General features: G+C 48.8%; 2 protein-coding genes across 4 annotated transcripts in view; one reads left to right on the forward strand and one right to left on the reverse strand.

Moving 5' to 3' along the window:
- ARHGAP1 (Rho GTPase activating protein 1) overlaps positions 1-7,691 on the reverse strand; it is a 55,978-nt gene extending 48,287 nt beyond the window's left edge. For both annotated transcript variants that reach the window (XM_040409172.1, XM_040409171.1), the window contains exon 1: positions 7,559-7,691. The gene's annotated coding sequence lies outside the window, so the exon portion shown is untranslated. The remainder of the gene's footprint in view (positions 1-7,558) is intronic.
- A 75-nt stretch (positions 7,692-7,766) lies between these two features.
- Positions 7,767-20,263, forward strand: ZNF408 (zinc finger protein 408). Of its 2 annotated transcripts, none has more exons than XM_040409168.1 (5): positions 7,767-8,041; positions 13,454-13,665; positions 13,748-13,794; positions 15,671-16,170; positions 18,520-20,263. In XM_040409168.1, exons 2-5 carry the CDS (start codon positions 13,459-13,461, stop codon positions 20,121-20,123), a joined length of 2,358 nt encoding a protein of 785 aa, XP_040265102.1. In that variant the 5' UTR covers positions 7,767-8,041; positions 13,454-13,458; the 3' UTR covers positions 20,124-20,263. The 2 variants fall into 2 exon arrangements, with proteins under 2 accessions (XP_040265102.1, XP_040265103.1); XM_040409169.1 differs by having other exon boundaries at positions 7,831-7,969.
- Positions 20,264-20,492: the final 229 nt, after the last annotated feature.

The raw sequence follows: 20,492 nt of genomic DNA on the forward strand, positions 1-20,492 counted from the left end.
TTCAAACAGCCGAATGGCAGGGGTGCAAAGAGTTGGACCCCTCTCCCCCCCCCCCCCCCCGACAATGCGATATTGATGATCCACCAATATTGAACCCTTCAAAAACCCCTTTAAACTGAATATGGGACTCGGCTGCAATACCACTCCCAACCTGTAGACCGGTGAGGCACTGTTTTTTTAAAATCCTGGACAAATAAAGAAAAAAGTCAAGTGTGACTGTAAATACCGTTGCAACGTGCCAAGTCAGTGGTTGCCAACCTGTGTCTGGCAGAGCATGCTGGGAGTTGTAGTTACACAAGTGTAGCGCAGCAGTGGAGAAACCTGCCTCGTCGTCGTCTCCTCTAATGGCGGGGTAGATGATCCATCTTATCCTGACAAGTACAGATGAGCAGACGCAGCACACAGATACCTTGAGAAGCGCTGGCACAATGCCCGGGGCTGGCGTCTATACAAAGCGAGGTAGTGAGACAACCCTCAGCTGATAATAGGCGTGAAAATGCAATCGAGGACTTTAACTCCCGCGAGTCACTCAATAACCACGGCCTGCGCTTCTAAGGACAGGACTGTACTACGCCGCGCTGCAGTTTCCATAGAGACTGGAAATAGACATGAGAACCGGAACGTCCTGCTGCGTTCTCATAGAGGAAGGCTATAAAAAAGAAGAAGATCAAAATGCCAACCCAGCCGGAGGCATGCTGGGTGTGCCAGGGTGGTCTGCCCTGGGTCACTGAACAGCAGGGCATCTTAAAGTGACGGCATACTTTGGCTACTTAAAGGGGTTATCCCATGAAGAATGTAAAAAATGAAAATCAGACATCATACAGTACATGACAACCTCTCTCTAACAAAGCTAGAACCAGCCCTGGACCTCACATGGATCCAGAGATCTCCCCGTTCATTGCTCTGCTAGATTTATATCAAGGTGGCAGCTCAGGGGGCGTGTCCTTTCTACTGCAGCTGAAGGATGGAACTGAGCATGTGCGACCCTCTCAGTGAGCTGGACAAAGAATTTTGAAAAAGAGCAAACAGCAAATGGCGCCATACAGATAGATTTCAGCAAATAGCTCAGCGGCTATACTAAATTTGTAATAACCGTACACGCAATTACAAAAGTATTCAGATCCAGGAGCTGGTTTAAAAAAAATTTAGAATTTTTTTTTTTTGTGGGACAACCCCATTAAAGGAACTGGAGTTGGAGTTCTTTAAGATTTAGGGATGGGAACGGGATAATGTCAAAAAAGAGGCTCCAGCTGTAGTGAAACTACGACTCCCAGCATGCTCCATTCATTTCTATGGAGTTCTGAGAACAGCCAAGCAAGTGTGCATCTTGGGAGTCGTAGTTTTACTACAGCTGGAGTAATGGAGGATAGCCATCACGGGCCTATGGTCTTCTGGTGAGCCAGCGTCTTTGCCGCTACGCTGAGATTTCTTATCCACATATGTAGATCAGAACATATCCTGTTTCCCCGAAAATGAGACAGTGTCTTATATTAATTTTTGCTCCAAAAGATGCGCTCGGTCTTATTTTCAGGGGATGTCTTATTTTTCCATGAAGAAAAATACGGTACACATTTATTGTTGAACAAAAAAAAAGGAAATCAGGGTGGGGAGGGGGATCACTTAAAATGACACAGGGGGATCAGAAGGGGGAATCAAAATGGTACAGGAGAATCAGAGGGGGGGATTACTATAGCATTTTAGTACCCCCTTCTGATCCTCCTGTGTCATTTTGATTCCCCCCTCTGATCCCCCTGTGTCATTTTAAATGATCCCCCTCCCCACCCTGTGTCATTTTGATTCCCCCCTCTGATCCCCCTGTGTCATTTTAAATGATCCCCCTCCCCACCCTGAGTCATTTTGATTCCCCCCTCTGATCACCCTGTGTCATTTTAATTACCGTCTTTAGTCTCCCCCCCCCCCCCATCTTCACCAGACATCCCCCACCTTCCATCAGATATTCCCCCCCCCCCCCTACCTGTCACCCCGTCCCCTGTGTGTCCGTGCCAGCCAAGTTGTGAGCAGCGGGCGGAAGAAGGCGGCAGCTTGTCCTGGCGGGGGCTGCGGCCAATCAGTGAGCTCCTTTCATTCTGGGGTGGCTTGCTTTATAATCGGGGAGTCATTATGTTCGGTGGATGCTTTATAATCGGGGAGGCATTACGGTATGTTCGGCCGATGCTTTATAATCGGGGAGGCCTTATTTTCGGGGGGATGCCTTATATTACAGCGATAGGCAAAACTAGAGGTAGGTCTTATTTTCGGGGAAACACGGTATCCCTGAATTCTAGTGATCCATGGTGATCTCGGCACAGAGATCCCAACCGATCGCATAGATCACAAGTAGAGGAAAAAGCAGCGGCTCTCCTGTCAGGATCTACGGTCTGGCAGCAGCAGCAACATGGAAGAGGTTTTAGGGCAGTTTATCCATACAGAATTTCACTGCGTCTCCGCACCAAAATCTGCATGCGTTACTTGTGAATTTTGATCCAGATCTCACCCTTTGCATTGCAAATCTGCACTGAAAATCTACACAAACAATGGACACTCCGAATCCACACTTCAGGTCGACTTCTGCACAGAAAACTTGCGCAGCGTCGTGTCCATGAGAGTTTGAAAACCGCACCAGGTCAACTGGTACTGTATTAGGCTGCAGACTTTCCTGCACGAGAATCCACAAGTAATACGCAGCGTGTACACGTGGCCTTAAAGGGACTGCGCATCCTCTTGAGCAGACCTGCGAAGAGAAGCATACAGCACTTACCTGCTTCCTGGCGCTGGCTTTCGGGCTCCTCGGCTGGGCTCTCTGGATGTAAACTTCCTGTTTGACACTACTGCAGCCATTCACTGTCTATTTGTCATGATGCAAAGGGAGCACCAAACAGGGAGCTTACCTCCACAGAGACCAGAGCATAGGATCTAGGTAAGTATGCTTCCCTTTGCGGGTCTGCTCGGGAATGATGGGGGTTGTCAACCCCCCCCCAACCAAAAGTGCAGAACCCCTTAAATAATGCAAATGGCGAGATCTAAATCCGCAAGTCACACATGTGGGCTTTGGTGTGGAAATGCAATGAAAACTGCAAATTTTAAATCCGCAGTGTGTCCATTCTTTCTGCAGATTTTAACCCTCTATACCGCACAGGGTCAAATCCACGCCGAATCGGCAACAAAATCCGCATGTAAAACATCAGGATCCAGCAGAGTATTTCACAGAAAGTAATGACCTATAGTAATAGATGCAAACATAACATATGGACTAAGCCCTCACTCTAATGATAAAATCGGAGACTCTTAGCCAATACATTTTGATCAAAACACATCTGTGCCCACCTACCAGCGCCAAGGTGGTCTCAGTTCGGGCAGGTCCTACGCTATACCTACCTATGCCGTTATGCATTTATGTTCAGGAGCGCAGACCCCGCACATATTTTCTGCGACTTTATAACCGTAGCCGTGCACATCCGCATATTTACTATCGTATCCTGCAGGATGTTTTGCGTCTTTTTTTCTGTGATTTTTACCACGGAATCGGGGGAAAATTCGCTACGGATTTTTTTCCCCATCCCCTGTGGATGTCCCGTGTGGTGTGAATGATACTACAGATCTTACCAGGCCGTGCGGTCAGAAGCTGAGATGTCTTCTGCAGCTAAGAAAGCGTACCCAATGCTTAGCCATCAGTCTGGTTAAAAACTATTCATTAATCAGAAGCCGTGCTGTACAGAAGTACAAAAGAAACTTCACATTTCACAAGGACTTCTAGAAAAAACAGGGCTGCCGTCTTCCAAAAACAGCACCACTCCAGTCTGCAGGTTGTGTGTGGTATTGCAGCTTGACCTCATTCACTTCAGTGGAGCGGAGCTATAATATCTACAGGAATGGTGCTGCCCCTGGAGGCATCCATGTTTTTTCTAATTTTGGAAACAGGTTCAGGGCTCATGCACACGACCGTATGTATTTTGTGGTCCGCAAAACACGGAAGATGTGGTCCGTGTGCATTCTGTATTTTGCGGAAAGGAACAGCTGGCCCCTAATAGAACAGTCCCATCCTTGTCCGTAAAAGTGGACAATAATAGGATATGTTCTACTTTTTGGCGGAACGGACTTGTGGACATACGGAAACGGAATGCACACGGAGTAAATTCCGTTTTTTTTGAGGACCCATTTGAATGAATGGGTCCGCAAAACAAACGGAACGGACACGGAAACAAAATACGTTCGTGTGCGTGAGCCCCAAGGAGTCGTTTTTGTGGCGATCGCCTCAGCAGCCCAAAACGTGAATTGTGGCGCAATGCTGCGGATTTACCGCCGTTCTCTCCATTCATTGCTCTGCTAGATTTATATCAAGCTGGCACCTTTAATTTGCTGCCAGTATCGTGGGTGGGGAGGGATGATATGGGGTCTGAGGGCATTGTATATACAGGGGGGTACAATATAGATATTTATACAGGGGGCACTATGGGGCATTTTATATACAGGGAGCACTACAGGGGGGACCATATTCATATAGCGGGGGCATAATATATCGAGGGCACTGCAAAGGTTGGCGTCTTAAAAAAACAAAAAAGCCAATTGAAATTCATCTGTTTTTGTCCATTAAAAATGGATGCAAAAAACTGACAGCCGGAAAACGGATGCACACATGGGAAAACCGACGGTGTATTCGTTTTTATTAATGGCGTTTTTTTTTCTCCCTACTGTCGTGTGAATGTACCCTTAGCCAGACTGCAGCATTCAGAGGGCGCGCTGTCTGCAACCTACGGCTATCAAGGTGTTGCAAGATAATCCGATTTCCCCCCTGAAATGGGCAGGTCTTGGTGGGGGCATCTCTGGCAGAAGCGCGGGGCATCTCTCGCCGCTGTCGACCCTCGCACTGCAAAGGACGAAAGCCGCAGCATAAACCGTCACGGTGCGGAGGTAAAGGCTGCAGCTCCATTCTCTTTCCGCGATTTCTGAACATCTCACCCACTTGGCTGCTATTGCACAATGCTGCGGATTCACCATGCGCGTTTCAAACGCCTGCTCTAACTCGTAGCAGAACAGAAAGGTTCAAAATGCGTAAGCGTTGTGCGTACAGGATGCTTTAGAGCAGGCATGCTCAACCTGCGGCCCACCAGCTGTTGCAAAACTACAACTCCCATCATTCCCGGACAGCCTACAGCTATCATCCTACAGAAGGGCATGGTGGGAGTTGTAGTTTTGCAACAGCTGGAGGGCCGCAGGTTGAGCATCCTTGCTTTAGAGGAACATGGAATAAAGTCACGGGTATTTACTAAGGACTGAGCCAAACCTATTCTTCCTCTTGAAGAATGGCAATTACATGAGCCAAGGATAGAAAGTCGTAACTACCCCCCCTATCCCCGAAAACAAAGAAGCCGTTTCACCTGACAGAGGACTGTCTACTCGGGGTAGAATCAGTCACGTAGAGACGCTCATGATGAGAGGGTATCTTACCTAAAGAAAACATAGCGAAGTACAGCAAACGCCAATCCAAGAGTAACAGATAAATCCTGCGGCTCTCGTGACACTACAACTCCCAGCGTGCCCGTCAACCACATCATGCTGGGATCTGTAGTTTCGCAACAGACCAGAGATCTGCAAACTGTGACAGGAGTTGGAGCTTCACCCCGGCCGCAGAGGTTCTGGCTCCAGACCATTCCCTATACATAGGTTTTTGTTTTTTGTCTTTTATGGATGCGCCAGTAATTTCACCGCTTTGGGCAGGTGTATGTAACAGTACATTTCGTGCCACCCACGCCAGCCTCTGCAGCACTGAACCTAGGAATGGCTGCAGGGGGGATGCAACCCTGGCACACAGAGACCACTGCAAACAAGCCTGGCACAGAGGAGTTGCTGAAGAGAACGCCATCCCTGGAACATGGACGAAAGACGGACCCCGGAATGTAAAATGGGGAAATCGGGCAACGCCAAACCTGGCACTCAGAGGAGAAATATCCAGCCTGGTGTATAGGTAGGTCCTAAGGCACAGAACATCCACGCCACACTGGGGCCTCCCTACAGAAAATGCCAACTTTTCAGAGGGTGATGCCAATGATAGACCAGGGGCAGTAATGAGCAAAAACCAAGCCATAACCAGAGGGCACGTCTATGGCACATTGAGCAGTACTTGACCATTGCCAACAATAACATGTCTGGCCCAACATCAAGGGTTCTCCTGGCGACTTCTCCCCAATGAGCAACCTACATTGAATGACTAGTGATGCCAGTAATCCTGATCAACGGCCCCCCACCGGGGAGGTACTGATCAACGGCCCCCCCACCGGGGAGATCCTGATCAACGGCTTCCCCCGGGGAGATCCTGATCAACGGCTTCCCCCGGGGAGATCCTGATCAACGGCTTCCCCCGGGGAGATCCTGATCAACGGCTTCCCCCGGGGAGATCCTGATCAACGGCTTCCCCACGGGGGAGGTACTGATCAACGGCTTCCCCACGGGGGAGGTACTGATCAACGGCTTCCCCACGGGGGAGGTACTGATCAACGGCTTCCCCACGGGGGAGGTACTGATTAACGGCTTCCCCACGGGGGAGGTACTGATCAACGGCTTCCCCACGGGGGAGGTACTGATCAACGGCTTCCCCACGGGGGAGGTACTGATCAACGGCTTCCCCACGGGGGAGGTACTGATCAACGGCTTCCCCACGGGGGAGGTACTGATCAACGGCTTCCCCACGGGGGAGGTACTGATCAACGGCTTCCCCACGGGGGAGGTACTGATTAACGGCTTCCCCACGGGGGAGGTACTGATTAACGGCTTCCCCACGGGGGAGGTACTGATTAACGGCTTCCCCACGGGGGAGGTACTGATTAACGGCTTCCCCACGGGGGAGGTACTGATTAACGGCTTCCCCACGGGGGAGGTACTGATTAACGGCTTCCCCACGGGGGAGGTACTGATTAACGGCTTCCCCACGGGGGAGGTACTGATTAACGGCTTCCCCACCGGGGAGGTACTGATTAACGGCTTCCCCACGGGGGAGGTACTGATTAACGGCTTCCCCACGGGGGAGGTACTGATTAACGGCTTCCCCACGGGGGAGGTACTGATTAACGGCTTCCCCACGGGGGAGGTACTGATTAACGGCTTCCCCACGGGGGAGGTACTGATTAACGGCTTCCCCACGGGGGAGGTACTGATCAACGGCTTCCCCACGGGGGAGGTACTGATCAACGGCTTCCCCACCGGGGAGGTCCTGATCAACGGCTTCCCCCCCGGGGAGGTCCTGATCAACGGCTTCCCCCCCGGGAAGGTCCTGATCAACGGCTTCCCCCCCCCCCCCGGGGAGGTACTGATCGATGGCCCCCCACCAGGAAGGGGGGCTGCACACCAGCCCAGGGGATGGCACACAGAGTCCCTGCTCAGAAAAGGTTCTGCACCTGTGGACTGCACCTGTGCACTGACGGATGGGAGTAGTCCTCCACACTACACTGCAGTAAGTTCCACTAAACTCCAGGGCAGTCACCCAAATTTCACTACTGACAGGTAAACATGAGGACCCCCTGCTGCCCCTGGTCATGTGACCCCCGATGTGTCCCCGCCCCCTCACCTCTGCCCGCCACTCCAGCCGGGGCTCTGTGACAACGACGCTCCCGCGGCTCCTCCCGGGTCCTCACCAACACACAAATATCCGGCTCCTAGGCGGAACGGGAAACCAGGTCGCCATAACAACTAGCTCCTCCCACTGTCAATACTTTTCCTCCTCTTCTCTCTCCGCCCATTTGGGCGGGGTTACCTGCTGCCGCTCACGTGATTCGCACTGCCTTCTGGGAATTATAGTCTGGGTACGCAGCGAGCAGACGGCCGTAGACGACGGTGACAGTCTCTTATCTGTAACGTGCAGTAACATACACCGGCATATGACAAGGGAAGCGGCAATTTTTGTAACGGTTTTGGGGTCTCGGAACCAATATGCATGTGTGGTGTTTCCTATAGAACACTATTTTTGATAGCACTTCCGGTGAGCGCTGCACGCTTACTTCCGGTTGAGTGATTTTCCTGCTCGGTATGTAGGTAAACACAGGACAGGGAGGTGAGTTCACCACCAGCAGAAGTAGCCTCAGATTGGCCCCTGACACTGGTCTGAAGGGTGCAGCTTATTTTATCCTCCTGCCCTGACGGGGACTACAAATCCCAGCATGCCTTTAAAGGGGACCTGTCAGCAGTTTTGTCCCTATGACACCGGCTGACCTGTTACATGTGCACTTGGCAGCTGAAGGCATCTGTGTTGGTCCCGTGTTCATATGTGTCCGCATTACTGAGAAAAATTATGTTTTAATATATGCAAATGAGCCTCTAGGAGCAACGGGGCGTTACCATTACACCTAGAGGCTCTGCTCTCTCTGCAACTGCTGCACTTTGATTGACCTAACCGGGTGTGATCACGTTTCCACTGTCTGGTCCTGTCAAAGTGCAGAGGGTGCGGCAGTTGCACAGAGAGCAGAGCCTCTAGGTGTAATGGTAACGCCCCCGTTGCTCCTAGAGGCTCATTTGCATATATTAAAACTTCATTTTTCTCAGTAATGTGGGCATATATGAACATGCGACCAACACAGACGCCTTCAGCTGCCAAGAGCACATGTAACAGGTCAGCCGGGGTCATAGGTACAAAACCGCTGACAGATGCCATTTAATACCATATAAGGAGTTCAGTTCCTCACTATAATCATTTTGAGATCTCTGCTTGCCGTCAGTGAATGCGAGCAGTTTTTTAACTACAGAACTGCTACATCTGAGAATTGGCTACATTTACATCAGCAGCACTGTTCTAATAGCGCCCTGTCTTAATTGTTTGCTACAGTGTGTCAGTGCAGGTATCTCGTACTGGCCTTTTTGGCTCACAGTGGCCCAGCAACCTTCGGCACGCCAGCTGTTGTAAAACTACAAATCCCAGCATGCTCTCCCATTTCAATGAAGCCGCGGTCATGAATGCGCCATGCCACTCCATTCAGCTCTGTGGGGCTGATAGCCAAGCGCTTGCAGTCTGCTGCCTGTCGCTCCATTTAAAGGGGAGCACTGACCCCCCGCCGATCAGACACTTATCTTGTAGATAGGGTATACGTTGTCTTAATGAGAGAACCCATTTAAAGGGGAACTCTGGTTTCATTGTATTTGTTGGGAGTTGTAGTTTCATCACAGCTGAAGAGCCACAGATCACTGATTTATACTGTATAGGCAAACCCTCTTTAAAGGGTATTCCAGTTGTTTCAAGTTATCCCCTATCCACAGGATAGGGGATAACTATTAGATCGGTGGCGGTACTACCACTCGGACCCCCACTAATCATGAGAACGGGGGTCCCGTGCCCCGGCAGATAGCCAAGTGCTGTACTCTGCTGTCTCCAAATCTCCCATAGAAATGAATGGAGCGGCCACACAAATGTGCGACCAGCTGCTCTGTTCATTTCAGGGGGGCTGCAAGGGTACGGTGCCCCCGTTCTTTTGATAGGTAAGGGGGTCCCAGCAGTAGGACCCCCACTGATCTAATAGGAGAACCACCTGTGGATAGCGGATAACTTGAAACAACTGGAATGCCTCTTTAACTACAAGCTGGGAAACCTTTCCACTTCATTTTCTCCCTAAGCTCCCCACAACTTGTATGAATGAAGCCGCCCCCTACATGTGCCCCTTATTTTTTTTATTAATCCTTTATTTTTCATTATTAAGATAATGCACATTTACAATTAGTGCCATTTTGCAGCATGCGTACGATTTTGTCACAAAAACACGTGAAACTGTTACAAATCCTTGTTACAAAAACAGGTATAAACGTTGTACATAGTTTACATGTAGATAATATAAGCACCTTATCTTAGCGTCTCCATGTCATCCCCCTCCTCGCAGAGGGGAAGAGCCATGGCACGAAGAAGGGTGAGGGAAAAAAGAAGGGTGGGGGGGAAATAGATGGATATCCATAAGTTATCTATGAGTTCTTGACATAGCATATTTAATATATCTTCTTCTACATACAAATAAAGTGTTTTAGGAGTTTTCCTGTTGCCTTTGAGCCTGAAACTTCTTCCATGGTGCCCATAGTTTACCGTAATATATCTATCATTGGTTCTGTTGGCTAGGCTAGTTAGCTCTTCAAAAATACATATTTGGTTCATTTTTGAGAGCCATTCCTGAAATGACGGAGGCTCTTTACTGAGCCAGTGAATACCGTAGGTATGAGGGCTTTCGCTGCTGCTAGTATATGAGTGATTAGGTTTTTCTTTGATGGTAGGTATGATGGGCTTGGCCTTGCTAAGACAATTTGATCGAGTTTGAGGGTGAAGGAAGCTGAGCAGACCTTTTGGATAGTTTCCTCAATCCGTTTCCAATATGCGGTAATCAGTGGGCACTCGTTCCATATACGCGTGTCTCACATCTCCAGCATTCCCTAGATTGCGATAGATCGTGTGTATAGAGATAGTCTGGGGTTCTGTACCACCGGGTTAGTAGTTTGTAATGGTTCTTTTGTAACCTGGTGCATGTCGAAGAAACCATGCAATGTACGAAGAATAGCTTTTATCCCCTCCTCTGTTAGAGTAATGTTCAAGGCCCCTTTCACACGGGCGAGTATTCCGCGCGGATGCGATGCGTGAGTTGAACGCATTGCACCCGCACTGAATCCCGACCCATTCATTTCTATGGGGCTGTTCACATGAGCGGTGATTTTCACGCATCACTTGTGCGTTGCGTGAAAATGGCAGCATGCTCCTCTTTGTGCGTTTTTCACGTAACGCAGGCCCTATACAAATGAATGGGGTTGCGTGAAAATCGCAAGCAAGTGCGGATGCGGTGCGATTTTCACGCATGGTTGCTAGGAAACGATCAGGATGGGGACCCGATCATTATTATTTTCCCTTATAACATGGTTATAAGGGAAAATAATAGCATTCTTAATACACCACATGTGATGACCGGAGTGACGTCACCACAGGTCCTGTTCCTGCACACAGCAAAAAAGAAGACAGAAGAGATGCCGGGCTGCGCGATCAAGTGGATTAAGGTGAGTTTAATTATTTTTAATTTTTTTTATAACCATGTTATAAGGGAAAATAATACAATCTACCCTGCACCTAACCCAAACCCGAACTTCTGTGAAGAAGTTCGGGTTTGGGTACCAAACATGCAGATTTTTCTCACGCGAGTGCAAAACGCATTACAATGTTTTGCACTCGCGCGGAAAAATCGCGCATGTTCCCGCAACGCACCCGCACCTTTTCCCGCAACGCCCGTGTGGAAGAGGCCTTACTCCCTTTCCCAGGAGTAGAGAAATGCTGGTTTAAAACCAGCTTGTGGGGCGATAAGTAGAGAGTAGAGTTTGCTTACTTTCCTCTGTGCTGGGAGACTTACTGATAAAATGGTTTCCAGAGGTGTGAGTTGGCTTTTAAAAGAAAAGGCCTGTAGGAAACTCTCAGCTCCTCTCTTGAGATGCGCTATATGAAGCGGGTTAGAGGGTGTATGCTGCAACAACTTCTGTAGTGTTTCCACATTAGAATGGAAGATATCCATTAGGCCTCATGCACACGACCGCTCCGTTTTTTGCGGTCCGCAAACCGCGGATTCGCAAAAAACGGAAGCCGCCCATGTGCCTTCCGCAATGAACGGAACGGGCAGCCCATTGTAGAAATGCCTATTCTTGTCCGCAAAACGGACAAGAATAGGGACATGTTCTATTTTTTTTGCAGAGCAACGGATGCGGACAGCACACGGAGTGCTGTCCGCATCTTTTGCGGCCCTATTGAAGTAAATGGGTCCGCATCCGAGCAGCAAAAATGGCGGCTCGGATGCGGACCCAAACAACGGCCGGGTGCATGAGGCCTTACAGGGATATCTCTAAACTGCTCCCAAAAATCTGCGTAAGGTAAGTCAATATTAGTTACAACAATAGGGAGTAGGCTTGAGGGGAGCAATGGAGACATGAAGGGCGTCAGAGCATCCTTCAAGGATAACCAGACTTGACATGTGTCTTTCAGTAGTGGGTCAAGGTCTGCGCGTCTAGGAGTACCTGCTGTCGGCCACCATAGGATTTTCTGCAATGAGGAGCCTAGAGAATCTCCAAATCCAATTGTTTGCTCGGCTTGATCAGCTCCAACCACCTGTTTAAATGTATAGCTTTATAATAAGATCTGTTGTTTTCTGAGCGCAGTTTCGGGTAATCTGGGTCTGCGTCTTTTCCAGACGAATTTAGAGAACATAGATGGAATAGAGCTGAAGACGCTGACTGGCACATGAGTGGGTATGTTTTTAGAAGGTTCTTGCGCCCCGTCCACGAGATAAAAGGATAGTCCTAGTCTCGCAATAGACTTTTGATCTCAGTTAGTAGTGGGGGGAAATTGGAACTATACAATTTGGAGAGTTGACTAGGCAATTGAATGCCCAGATATTTTAGAGTGTCTGCCACCCATGGGTAGGGTGAGTGTTTCTTTGCTAGGGAGACCTTCTTAGGAGGGAGTGGGATGTTCAATATCTCTGTTTTTGAGACATTCACCTTAAAGTTGGAAAAGCGAGCCGAAGTCGTCTAGCATTTTACTAAGTATCGGTAATTCTGATACTGGGTCATCCGCCCCCTCCTCCTGTTGATTGACAGGGCCAGCGAGTGATCTCCTCTTCCGGCTGGCCCTGTCAGCATTTCAAATCGCGCGCCTGTCTTCATTCGGCGCAGGCGCTCTGAGAGAAGGACGCTCGCCTCCTCAGCACTCCCTCAGTGCGCCTGCGCCGATGACGTCTTCTCTTTTGGTGACGTCATCGGTGCAGGCGCACTGAGGGAGTGCTGAGGAGGCGAGCGTCCTTCTCTCAGAGCGCCTGCGCCGAATGAAGACAGGCGCGCGATTTGAAATGCTGACAGGGCCAGCCGGAAGAGGAGAGCGCTCGCTGGCCCTGTCAATCAACAGGAGGAGGGGGCGGTTTTGTGGCGGCTACCAGCAAGTAGACGCCCTACTTACTGGTAGTGAAGTCATTTGCATATTTTAAAAGATCGATTTTTAAGGAAACGAAGCCACAGACAAAGGTAAGAGCCCTATATAGGGAATAGTCGTTAAATAAGAATTTTAACAAGCCCAAAAAAAAAAATTTGTTTTGGGGGTGACAAAGCAAGCAGTGGGTTGCGTGTATAGCGTGAATATGGCTTTAATTAACTCAGGGGGGAAATTGAACTTCCGCAGAGTAGCCTCCATAAAGGCCCAATTGACCCTGTCGAAGGCCTTTTCTGCGTCCCATTACTGCTAAGGGTAGTTTATGCTTGTGCGCTAAGTGTATGACGTGTAGCATCCTACAGGAGTTGTCCTTTCCCTCCCTTCCCTTAACAAAGCCTGCCTACGTGCGCCCCTTATGACAGACATCAGCTGTGTTGGCGCCAGTGCTTCATGATACTGGAACAGGAGGTCTCGCCACCAGTGTAGATGTGTCAGTCCAGCTTCGTATGTAAATCCATGGCCATCGCTCTCGTCTCTCCACAGATGGTATGAATTCTTCAGTTACATCCCCGCCCGTGGACCGCACACAGGATGTCATTCAGAAGGTGCTGCGCGAACTCCCTTGTGGCCTGGCCCTGGGACCCTCTCTGTCGCAGGATGGGATCGGACTGTGGTGCGTTGGCAGAACTTTGCCCAGTGGCGCTCTCATTGCTTCCTGCGGTCCAGTCCCTGAAGATGAACTGTCACTACCTGAGGTGTGTAATGTATGTGAGAAGCATCGGTCAGGACCACTGGTCAGTCCTGTGAGTCATTCATGCACTTTTCATTTCCTCATAGGAAGGTCCCACGTCATCGTTACAGCACGGAGAGTGTCATTGGCTGAGGTATGTATAACACTCGCGTTTTGGCTTTCCATTTGTGAGATCCGTTCAGGGCTCTCACAAGCGGTCCAAAACGGATCAGTTTGCATTCTGAATAGAAAAGGATCCGCTCAGAATGCATCAGTTCAGCCTCCATTCCGCTTTGGAGACTGACTTGCAGCGTTTTGGTGTCCGTATGATTAAACTGAGCCAAACGGATCCGTCCTGACACACAATGTAAGTCAATGGGGACGGATCCGTTTTCACTGACACAATAGAAAACGGATCCGTCCTCCATTGACTTTCAATGGTGTTCAAGACGGATCCGTCTTGGCTATTTAAAGATAATACAAATGGATCCGTTCTGGATGGTTGTATTATCTGAACGGATCCGTCCATGAGGTATCCGCACAACATGCGAGTGTGAAAGTAGCCTAAGCAGTCAGGCTTTTTTCAGAACTGCCATAGAAGTGAACGGAGAGAGCTGCGCATGCGCGGACGCCCCTCCGTTCACAGCACCTGCAAAAAAGGGGTTTCTCCAGATAGGTGCAGGTCCGAGGTTTGAATGGCACCTGTCTGACAACTATGGATATCCTGTGGATATGGGGAATATCCCTTTGGGCTAATTTCAGATGTCTACTGCGGGAAACCTCTGCTCTTTGTCGGATTGTGACTTTCACACCTGCGTTTTTTGCTGGATCCGTCATGGAAGCAAAAACGCCTCCGTTACTGATAATACAACCGTCTGCATCCGTTATGAACAGATTCAGTTGTATTATCTATGAAATAATCAAGACGGATCCGTCATGAACTTCATTGAAAGTCAATGGGGGGCGGATCCGTTTTCTATTGTATCGGAGAAAACGCATCCGTCCCCATTGATTTACATTGTGCGTCAGCCTTGCTCCGCACCACGTCACGGACAGAAAAACGCTGCTCGCAGCGTTATTCTGTCCGCAATGGGAGCGCAACCAAACGGAACGGAATGCATTCTGGTGACTCTGTTTCGTTCAGTTTTGTCCCCATTGACAATGAATGGTGACAAAACGGAAGCGTTTTTTTCCCCACTATTGAGATCCTATGACGGATCTCAATAGTGGAAAGGGAAAGCGCAAGTGTGAAAGTAGCCTTATAGACACTTCTCCTGTAACAGACCGCAGGCATCATAATGATTTATAATGCTGTGGATTTCTGCCCGCCCTCCGCTGATATGATTTGTACTCACATAATGCCGTCATTTCAGCGTTGGTCGGGTAGAGACGCACAGCATTATAAATGTGCAGTGTTTTTTTAATCATTGTGTCTTGTACTGCCCTTTCCGGTTCTGCACTAGGCATAGCACAGTCTTTGCCCGGAGTGTTGCTTTAAAGGGGTTGTCTCATAACAGACTAACCCTTTTAGAATGTGGCTTCCACACCGATCAGCTAGATGTCACGAGCCCTGCTCCTGGCCCCCCCAGAGAACAGCTGATTCTGCTGGGGGAAGTCGCGGCCAGCCAGGGCTTTCTCCTCCAGCAGCCGTGTAGTACTAATTTCCCACGACTCCCATTCCAGCGTTTCTCCCCGTCAGTCCCTACTTCTCGGTTCCCCTCAACACACAGTAAGTGACTGCTCAGCCAATCACTAGCGACAATATTGACCCGCCTCATGCACTGATTGGCTGAGCAGTCATTTCCTATGTGACAAGAGGGGCCAGGGAGACCGGCAGGGGACCAGGAAGTGACAGGAGGGATCGGTAAGGGGAGTGTGAGTCATTTTTATTCATTTACATTGTTGTGAGCATTTGAAAAAAATGGCAACTTTAGTGAAAATCTACCGTATGTTTTATTCTAAATGATTTGTGACAGTTACTGAGACGTCTTGCTCTGGAGAACTTCACTGAAACTTATGGTGTTTTGCAGGTTTGTAAGGAGAAGCGCAGGGAAGGAAAATGTGAAATTCTACAGACTTAAAGGAGTTCTCCAACTCCAGGTTACCACATCCGTCCAGCCAGGTTCTGAGCTGCTCCTTCCCCAAGAGGAGCACGTAGTCTGTGATCAGGATGATGAAGGCACAACCCCACCTTCTCCAAATTCAGTGAGCGACACTACTGTCAATGACTCGCTGCAGGTAGCAGCAGAGACTGAATATGACGGACCGGCCCAGCAGATTAAGGGCAGAACAGAATGTCCATTACCGTCCCTGCAGCCTGAAGTGTTGGTTGCGACTCCTCGGCCAAAGTGCTGCACCTCAGCAGGAGGGTCCGAACTAGAGACGACAGCGGTCAATGCGGAACAAGAGGAAGCCATGTTGGCGCTCATTCCAGAGCCAGAGGGAGCGAAGCTGTCTGCCAATATAGAAATGACCGGGGAAGTCTCACCGGGTACATCTACAGAGGAGGCAGAGTGCACCCGAACTACAGGTGTGTCCTACATATTTCCAGTCTTACGTCGCCTACATTCTGTCAGTGGAGAGAAGTGAAGGCTGTGTGTGACGCGTCCTTGTCTCTCTCCAGTGACATAATATAGGAACGTCGGCCTCCACTTTTCCATATTGAAAAGCAGTCACATCTCGCCCCAAGCAAGTGAAAGGTGATAGACCCAGTGGTGGGATCTTCAGCTGTTAGGAATTTATGACATATCCTGTGGATAGAAAAAAAAACTGGCTCCGCTAGATGAATTAAAACTGTTCAATACTTTTTTTGTATAATATGTTAGGATTAAGACCATACCCGGAGTGTTTTCCATGTGTGTACAGGCACTAATAAAATATTGAAGACTTTTAATTCATCTCCTGGAGCCAGATTTTGCTCTGTTCATGTTTCCTTGCTGCTCCGGCAATCTCCTGGCGCTGTCATAAAAGAGGGAGTTAACTGGGCGTGGATACGCTTTTAAGGAATTGCTAGAAATGCAATTCCCTTTTGAAATTCCTGTTTTGGATGCTCAACACTTGGTCAGACTAGAAAGCAGTTACATAGAGCATTTCTCTGTCTAGGGGACCTGACCTATCCTTTGTTACCCCAACAGCCCATTGATTGTCCATTGTGTAATTCTTCATTTGTCCTTTAGTGCTGCAAATGAACAGTTAGTCCCGACAGATCACAGCTGACCGCTGGGGCCCGAGCAGGGGGGACCTTTGTGATCAGCTTTAAGGGCTCATGTACACGGCTGTAAGTGTTTTACGGTCCACAAAACACGGATCCTAGCCGAGTGCATGCTACTATAAATTTTTTTAAAGGGGTTTTCCAAGATTTTGATACTGATGACTTATCCTCTGGATAGGTCACCAATATTTGATCGGTGGGGGTCCGACACTCAGAACCCCCGCCGATCAGCTGTTTTAGAAGGCTTCGGCGCTCTTGTCAGCGCCACGGCCTGCTTCGTGCTTACCAAGCACATCGCTGTACATTGTATCGCGGCTGTGCTTGGTATTGCGCTCAGCCCCATTCACTTCAGTGGGGCTGAGCTCGATACCAAGCACAGCCGCTATACAATATACGGTGCCGTGCTTGGTAAGCACAGAGAAGGCTATGAGCGCCAGTGCCTTCTCAAACAGCTGATCATCAGGGGTCCCGAGTGTCGGATAGGCCACCAGTATCAAAATCTCGGAACACCCCTTTAACTTGTGTAAAAATGTCCTATCCTTGTCTGAAAACTGGACAAAAATAGGCCATGTTCTGTCTTTTTTTGCAGGGCTGCGGAACGGACGTGCGGATGCAGACAGCACATGTTTTGCAGACCCATTGAAACGAAAGGGTGCGCATCCGTTCCCGCAAAAACTACGGATTGGATGCGGACCAAACATACGGCGGTGTGCATGAGTCTTAAAGGAGTTGTCCAGCTTCCAAGCATGTTTTAAATAACCCCACCTCCCAGCGGGACCTGTCAAGGGAAGCACACGTTACCTATTCCCTGACGCTCTGGTCCTTGGTTCCACTGCTGTCTTTGCTGCACTGAGGTTCCCACATGTAAACTTCCAGCAAGGGTGGAGGTCGTCAGTGCCACTGGAGCCATTGACTGGCCACAAAAACCAATTTGAAGTTGGGATACTTTTAACAAGTGGAAACTCTCCAAAACAGAGGAGCCCTGTAAAGGTTATAGACCCCTATATCAATTGTTTATTATTATTAAAGCTGCATGAAAAAAAATAATAATAATTCTAAGGCCTCATGCACACGGCCGTTGTTGTGGTCCGCATCCGAGCCACAGTTTTGGCTCCGTGTTCCGTGGCCCCCGCAAAAAAAATATAACATGGCCTATTCTTGTCCGCGCTTTGCGGACAAGAATAGGCAGTTATGTTAAAGGCTGTCCGTGCCGTTCCGGAACGCGCACGGACTCCATCCGTGTTTTGTGGATCCACGATTTGCGGACCGCAAAACACACAACGGTCGTGTGCATGTAGCCTTATAGTGTTTGATCAAAAATCTTGCTTGGTTGGTTGGGGCTGGAGGTCCAACCTGTCAGAAAGCCTGTCTCATGGATTTATCACAGAATGGCTTTCTGCAGCCGGCTGTGTAGTGCATACACACGCCAACTGTAGAGGCCAAACCAAGAAAATGTTTATTCAAACTCAATTAGAATTTTTTTTTAATACACTCAATACATGCAATTCAATAATACAAAAAAAAGCAATACAAAGGTGTCCATAGCCTTTACGTAGAGGTGTAATATTCATGATTTGTTTCGAGTTATGTTTTAGAGCTAAGCTATCATAAGTTAGATGTAAATTATAGATTGCAGCTTACCTCTGTCAATTTTTTTGCACTTTTTAGATTTCTCAGATGATGTGAACAGTGTGAAGAAGGAGATGACTACCAGCAGTCCCAGTACTACAGTGTCCCAAAATTTCTTTCCATTGAGATCTATCCATATACATCCAATGAAACCCCAGGTGTCCAGTGCCCCTACAACTGGACCCAAGGAAGTTCACGAGAGCACTAATAACCCCAAGAATATGGAGAATAATAATACACCAGGAGATATTTCAGCAGGTGAAAAAGTGAGAGATGACAAGACAGAGATCCAAGATGCAAAACCATCAAGTGACCAAGATAAGAGAAACTCCAAGAGGAAATGCTCTGGCAATCCAGGAAGGAAAGAGGAAAGACGAAGTAAGGTGCCCAGACTGGAGGAACTTAAAGATCCTCCGGAAAATGTGAAGAAAGCGAATGAGACAAAAGGGACAAAACCGAAAGAGGAGTCAGAGCGCAAATTCCATTGTAAAGAGTGTAATAAAAGCTTCTTCCAGTTGGGTCATTTAAAGAGACACAGCTTCATACACAGTGGGATCAAGCCATTCTTGTGCTCAGAGTGCGGGAAAGAATACTGCTCGGAGGAGAGCTTCAAAGCTCATCTGCTAGGTCACAGAGGTCTACGTCCCTTCAAGTGTTCCCAGTGTGATAAGGCGTACGGCACCCAGCGAGACCTAAAGGAGCACTCTGTATTGCACACGGGACAGCGTCCTTATCGCTGCGAGGCCTGTGGAAAGAGCTTTGCACGGCGGCCGACCCTGCGCATTCACCGGAAGAACTACTGCTCACCTCGCTCCAATGAGATGAAGAGTCTTCTGCAGTGCGGCATCTGTGAAAAGCAACTGGCCAACGTCTGCTCGCTCCGAAACCACATGCTTATACACACGGGGGAAAAGCCACACACGTGTTCGGAGTGCGGAAACTCTTTCCGCCACAGAGGAAATTTGCGGATCCACCAACGACTTCACACCGGTGAGAAGCCCTATAAGTGCCAGTACTGCGGAGACGCATTTCCCCAGCAGCCTGAACTCAAACGCCATTTAATCACGCACACAGGGGAAATGCATTTGTGTACTGTCTGCGGCAAAGCATTAAAAGACCCTCATACTTTACGGGCCCATGAGCGGCTACACACTGGCGATCGTCCATTCCTTTGCAAGTACTGCGGCAAATCTTACCCTATTGCCACCAAGCTCCGGCGGCATCTTAAATCCCATCTGGAGGAGAAGCCATTCCGCTGCCATGTGTGCGGCATGGGCTACTCTTTCCAGCACAGCCTAAACCGCCATCTTCACAGCCACAGAGAGGATGGGCATAAATCTGTGGTTGTGGGTACCAAAGAAGTAACGATGGAGGACACTGAGCAGGAGCATACCCTCCTGCTGGTGCAAGTCGATGGGAGCTCAGAAAAAATATTGGTTGCTGGTTGCACAGAGGACTCTGAGATGGGTAAATCCCACACTCCATTGCTTCCCATTGACTCAGAGACTTTCTTGAAGGTCCATTCAGAAAGGGACCATGAGGACGGGATTCTTCAAAGAGACCATAGCTCCAGTATACTACTGGTCCCCCAGACTCTTGAGTTCAGCACAGTAACTGAGGTGGTGGTGGAAATAGGGGAGTAATTCTGAGCCTCCAAATGGTCTTTATAAAATATTTTTTTCTCAGGTTTCCTGGATTTGTCATTGTTTAATTCGACTAAATCAATCTTTGCTTTGACCATTGCATCTTCAACTAAGAGCATATTTACATTGTGCCGATACACCGGGCAATAATCAGTAAAGAATCCTTAATTCCTGATCATTGCCTGCTCATTCAAGCTACATTTAGATGCAGCGTTCATCTCCTCTACATGGGGCTGAATGATCTCTACAGCAATCGTTCATCCCCATACAGATAAATTTTTTGTGGGCACAGATCCCTGTTTAAACAGAGCGATGTACTGCCGATAACAAGCAGTTTGCTCATTTATTAGGCGATCGGGGGCACATTTA

Source organism: Bufo bufo, chromosome 10, assembly GCF_905171765.1.
Source record: "Bufo bufo chromosome 10, aBufBuf1.1, whole genome shotgun sequence".
NCBI classification, from domain to species: Eukaryota; Metazoa; Chordata; class Amphibia; order Anura; family Bufonidae; genus Bufo; species Bufo bufo.

Coding starts and splice junctions, on each gene's coding strand:
- ZNF408 (XM_040409168.1), top strand. CDS start 13,459: ATGAATTCTTCAGTTACATCCCCGCCCGTGGACCGCACACAGGATGTC. Junction 13,666..13,747: donor ATGAACTGTCACTACCTGAG/GTGTGTAATGTA, acceptor ATTTCCTCATAG/GAAGGTCCCACGTCATCGTT. Junction 13,795..15,670: donor GGAGAGTGTCATTGGCTGAG/GTATGTATAACA, acceptor GGTGTTTTGCAG/GTTTGTAAGGAGAAGCGCAG.